This window comes from Bombina bombina, chromosome 5 (genome assembly GCF_027579735.1).
Source record: "Bombina bombina isolate aBomBom1 chromosome 5, aBomBom1.pri, whole genome shotgun sequence".
Lineage (NCBI taxonomy): Eukaryota > Metazoa > Chordata > Amphibia > Anura > Bombinatoridae > Bombina > Bombina bombina.
In genome coordinates, this window is record NC_069503.1 from 817993715 (window position 1) to 817999787 (window position 6073).

Below are 6073 nucleotides of genomic sequence, written 5' to 3' on the forward strand. Positions count from 1 at the left end.
CATTTTACAAGTTGTGAGTTATGTGTTGTGCTCAAGTGCAACACATAACATCTCTAAAGGAAGTTAGCACTACGTGAGACCGGAAGTAAAGCAATAGGGATAGAATAAAAGTAGAACAAAACACACGTAAAACCTTTAAAAATAAAGTAGGATATATATATATATATATATATATATATAAGATGTAAAATGTAAGTTTATTACTGAAATAAATGTTTAAAAAAGTGTTTTAAATAGATATGGTATATGACAAGGTGTTTGACAGGGAAATATTCAAAGGTGGGTGTATATATACTATATATATATATATATATGTGTGTGTGTGTGTGTGTGTGTGTGTGTGTGTGTGTGTGTTTGTATGTGTGTGTGTATATATTTATATAGATATATATATACAGTATGTGTGTGTGTGTGTGTGTGTTTGTATGTGTGTGTATATATATTTATATAGATATATATATACAGTATATGTGTGTGTGTGTGTGTTTGTGTGTATATACTTATATATATATATATATATATATATATATGTGTGTGTGTGTGTTTGTGTGTGTGTGTGTGTGTATATACTTATATATATATATATATGTGTGTGTGTGTGTGTGTGTTTGTATGTGTGTGTGTATATATTTATATAGATATATATATATACAGTATGTGTGTGTGTGTGTGTGTTTGTGTGTATATACTTATATATATATATATATATATGTGTGTGTGTGTGTGTGTGTTTGTATGTGTGTGTGTATATATTTATATAGATATATATATACAGTATGTGTGTGTGTGTGTGTGTTTGTGTGTATATACTTATATATATATATATATATGTGTGTGTGTGTGTGTGTGTTTGTATGTGTGTGTGTGTGTGTGTGTGTATATACTTATATATATATATATATGTGTGTGTGTGTGTGTGTGTTTGTATGTGTGTGTGTATATATGTGCATACATAAACACATACAAATATACACACATATAGCATTGTTCTTCACTCAGAACAAAATTAAATAATAATAATAAATATATTTATATATTATCTATATTTATATATAAATATATAGCTACAGATAAATATTCTATTTATGTATAGATAGATAAAAAAAATGATATATAGATAGATAGATATTTCAAAATAACATTTTCTTCTGAATGAAGAACAATGCTATTTAAAGTATTTCTTAACACACCTTTGGCTTTAGCACACCTTTGGGTTAGCATGCAAAAAAGCTTGAACAGACTTTTGTTGTGAGCCTCATGGATGTCTATTGAAAGGGAGTGAGTGTGGCCGCACTATCCAGCCTCCAGATGACAGCGCGCCTGAGCTTTTTGCTCAAGTGAAAACATTTTACTTTCAACTTGTAATGTAAGCAAAGAATAAGAATGTTATTGATTTAACTTGAATGCTGTTAGCGCTCAATATTACAAAAAAATTTTGCACTCCCCTTGTAATCTAGGACACAATCAGCAATTCTAATATACAGATTTTATACAAAAAATTTTTTATATATAATTTATGTTCCTGTGCTGAATAATCTACTGTGGGAGTTGTCTCTGCCATCCAATGAGTAGAAGAGTACAGGACTCTCCTGTTAGTTTAAAGGGACACTGAACCCAAATTTTTTCTTTCGTGATTCAGATAGAGCATGCAATTTTAAGCAACTTTCTAATTTACGCCTATTATCAATTTTTCTTTGTTCTCTTCCTATCTTTATTTAAAAAAGAAGGCATCTAAGCTTTTTTTTTATTCAGAACTCTGGACAGCACTTTTTTATTGGTGGATGAATGTATCCACCAATCAGCAAGGACAACCCAGGTTGTTCACCAAAAATGGGCAGGCATCTAAACTTACATTCTTGCATTTCAAATAAAGATACCAAGAGAAAATTTGATAATAGGAGTAAATTAGAAAGTTGCTTAAAATTTCATGCTCTATCTGAATCACAAAAGAAAAAAATTGGGTTCAGTGTCCCTCTAACCTTACATTCAAACAGCTTTTACGTAACATTTTATTGAAAAAATATATATATTTTAATATGTTTAACTGCTGCTCTTTCATATACGTGATAGAAAAAGGTGAGTTTTGTGTCCCTTTAAAGGGGCAGTCTACTTAATTTTTTATACTGTTTAAAAAAATAGATAATGCCTTTACTATCCATTCCCCAACTTTGTGTTGCCAAAATTTTATATTTATATACTTTATAAACTCTAAGTTTGCCTGTTTCTATGCCCATGCAGGCCGTCCCTTATCTTAGTGTTTTTTAGTAGCTTTTTTACAGCCAGACAGTGCTAGTTCATGTGTGCCATACAGATAACATTGTGCTCACTTACATGGAGAATGTTGATGTTTATACAAGACCAAGCACTTATTTGCTAAAATATTTTTTTTTTTTAAAAGCACTGAGACGAGGGGCAGTATGAAGGGGATTAGAAATAGGTAATCATAGAGGTAAAACGTATATTACTATGACAGTGGTGGTTATGCAAAGCTAGGGAATGGATTATCTATCTTTGTAAACAATAACAATTTTTAAGTAGACTGTCCCTTTAAGGTACTTTGTTATGTTATAGCCTCATTGACTGATTCAGAGGGGTAAGACTGGTAAGATACAATGTAGCAGGGAGTCAAATGCACATCTACTATGACCAAGACTGTGAGAAACAGCTGATCTTTAGGTTGATCATGCATACCTGTTAGCTCAGTCTGTAAAGGCAGGGAGATGTATACACATGCCCAGATGGTGGGTAAGAGATGAATTTGTGTCCCAATAAAAAGCAATATAATGCAATATAAACATTTAACACATTTTATATAGTTTAGTATATTGTTCACAAATTAATAATATGTTTAAAAAGTATTGGAAGCAAAAATAACATTTTAAATGTGATCAAACTGTAATTGTAGTATTTCTTCTAGAGTGCACTGGGCTGAAAATCTGTTTGCACTCTTACAGGACCAGGGTTTGACACGCTACGAAAATAAGAATTAGAAAATAGGACTGGGTTTCTGGGGAAAACAGCTATAGTAAAAATGAAAGAAATGAAGATTAGACCGACAGACAGAATGAGATAGATATAGATAGACAAATAGATAGATGTAAGTTAATTATACAGTCAAGAAAATTGCAGCATAAATCTCATCCGTCATAATAAATCTTATTCTTATATTATAATTCTGCTGTTCCAAACAATTAATACTGATACTAAAATAAGCATATAAAAATCATCTGGAGTAATACAGATCTAGCATTAAAATAAATATCCAGTCTTTGAAATGGCTGTAACTACTCTTTAGTATTTAGTGCACTGAAATCTTTATTGAAGTAATAATACAGTAAGAGGAGTCACTGAAAGTCTCAGTAGGGTTCTCACTATTAAATCTGTGTCTCTCCAAGTTTTATAGATCTACTTTAAGCATCTGACAATATAGTCACAGAGGTGGAATTTCTTTTCTTTTCTTCTTTTCTCTCAGTAATGGTAATTATCCTCTAGTTTAATGCAAGAATCTACAAAGCTTTACCCTTTCCTAAAGTTACTTATAAATTCTAATTCCAACCTGTCTCCAAACAGGGGTAAAAATACTGGTGAGATTACATAAAGGAGAGGATAGATTCTTTGTAACAGTCAACACATTTATACACCATTTTTCCATGTACATCACAAATTCAGGGATATCTTTAGGCAATATATATAATAAATCAATGCACCTTATTTCACTGATTGATTTTGAAGACAATAAAAGTGAATTATCCAAACAGGTCTAGATTACAAGTAGAGCCCAAAAATACAAACTGTATGGAGCTCTAACATCGCTGGCATGAGATATATATATTTGAGCTATTACAAGTGGATTTTTAATATTGCAAACGTTACAGCAACTGGAAATATTTCAGTATTTAAGTGTATTTTTATTAGTTAAATTATATAATAATCTATTATTGTTCCATTAAATGTCTGGAAACTTTCTTATTCAGCACAATGTCCGGATGCAATATTATAGACACATTGTGCAGGGGTTTTGTTGTCCATCAAACTGAATATTTCATTACAGTCTTCTTTTGAAAAGGTCATTGGTGGACTGGCAAGATTTGCAAGAGGTCATGGAATTCTACCATTCAAATGACACCTAGGTATCTATTCTCTCTTGGGATCATTCCCACAGCTATACTGATGGCAAGGAACAAGCCTGTACGAGTAGGTAGGTATCTTCAGAAAAGGGAAATCCATTTAAAAAAGAAAAAAATCAAACAATTGTTATACACATTCCAAATACTTTCTTTTAGATAGAATGAAAAGAAGGAAAAAAAGTGCAATGTCCCTTTATGTTTACTGTATGTTTTTACATTGTTAGGAGATTTATTTCAGCTGCTTTAAGTCTTTCAGGTAATTATATAACATGTCTATCTCGCCTTGCACAATCTCTGACAGTGGTTTGGATAAGGGATTATTTACAATATGAAGACCCTTGTCAACAGGATACCATGCAATTCGGGGCAATCTTCTTAGCATAAAGAGGTCATCTGGAAGTGTCTGTATACTATTGTAATCAAGATTTAACAGCTCAAGGGAAGTTAAAGAGCAAACAGACTTGGGTAAAACATGTATATTATTATTGTCAAGAATAAATATTTTTAAACATCCCAGCATTGTAATGGTATCTGCAATATTTTCAATTTTGTTGGATCCTAAATGCAAAAATTCCAAATTTCTCATCTGAAAAATACACATAGGAATATTAATTATCCAGTTGTTGCTAAGATTTAACTTTTTTAGTCTAGACAGGTTACTGTATGTCCAAGGAAGTCCAGATATGCAGTTGTGAGACAAGCTAAGGACTTCCAACTTTTTGCACAAGCCCAGTTCTTCTGGTACTTCAGATAAAAAGTTCATATTAACAAATAATACCTTGAGGTTTTGCAGCAGTCCGATCTCTTTGGGCAAATGAGCTATATGATTTCCACACAAATTTAGCACTACGATTTGTTCAAGTTTACCAAGTGCAGGAGGAAGCCTGGCTAGTCGGTTGTGGGAAAAATTGAGTTTTTGAACCTTTGGCATGTGGAAAATAAATCCTGGAATTTCAACAAAATTTTTCAGAACAAAGTTGAAATCTGTAATGTCAGATGCATCATTTACAGGCAAGATTGTGTCAGATAATGTGTTGAGCACGCTGGACTTTTCTGACAACTGTTTCTGGGATTTTTTCTTGCTCTTAGAAGAATGACATGAAAATTTAATTCCCATTATTTATTTAAAAATTTTTTTGGGTAACCATGTATTCTTCTTAGTTAAGGCTCCAGATATCCAGACTTTAATGGTTCCAAATGGGAAATGTAAGCTGGGAATCAAGAATATGTTTCTTCTTTTGGTTCTGTAAGAAAATATATTTCACTTCTTCTAAAGATTAAGAGTTATGTTCTCTGCTGAGTTTCCTCAACACAATGTGCTCAAGTTGTTTTCAATCACATGTTCATGAAACTGCTGAGTTGGCTAGAACTATTAAAACTATATGCTTACCCAGCTGCTACTGTCACTTACTGCAGCTTTATGCTACTGTCTCTTTTTTGAATACCAATCACCAGTAATATCATTATAACTTGAACATATCATCTTTTTTCAATGTAAGTTACAGACATTAGCAAACCACTTAAGTAATAAAACATAGAAAAAACAATTATAATATTAGGAGACTATTGATATTGTCAACTAACCTTCCTAAAAGGATACAGAAATAAAACTGCTAATAATGGAAAAAGAGACATATTCCTCCATATATTATGAAGCAGGATTTTAAAGTAATTTGTATGCCAAATCGAATAATTAAATTGATATAAAACCCAACATTGTTCTTTCATGATTCAGAAAGAGCAAGCAGTTTTATACAACTTTCTAATTTACTTCTACTATCAATATTTCTTTCATCTCTTGGTATCTTTTCTTGAAAAGCAGGGACGTATGCTTAGTAGCCAGCCCATTTCTGGAGCACTATATGGCAGCCGTTTGGCAAGAATGGTATCCATTTGCAAGAGCACTAGGTGGCAGCACTATTTCCTGCCATGTAGTGCTCCAGATA

The 6073-nt window shown here is 31.9% G+C and overlaps 1 protein-coding gene across 1 annotated transcript; it reads right to left on the reverse strand.

Moving 5' to 3' along the window:
* Positions 1 to 2793: 2793 nt before the first annotated feature.
* Positions 2794 to 5432, reverse strand: LRRC30 (leucine rich repeat containing 30). Its single transcript, XM_053713120.1, has one exon. It carries the CDS (start codon positions 5242 to 5244, stop codon positions 4357 to 4359), a length of 888 nt encoding a protein of 295 aa, XP_053569095.1. The 5' UTR covers positions 5245 to 5432; the 3' UTR covers positions 2794 to 4356.
* Positions 5433 to 6073: the final 641 nt, after the last annotated feature.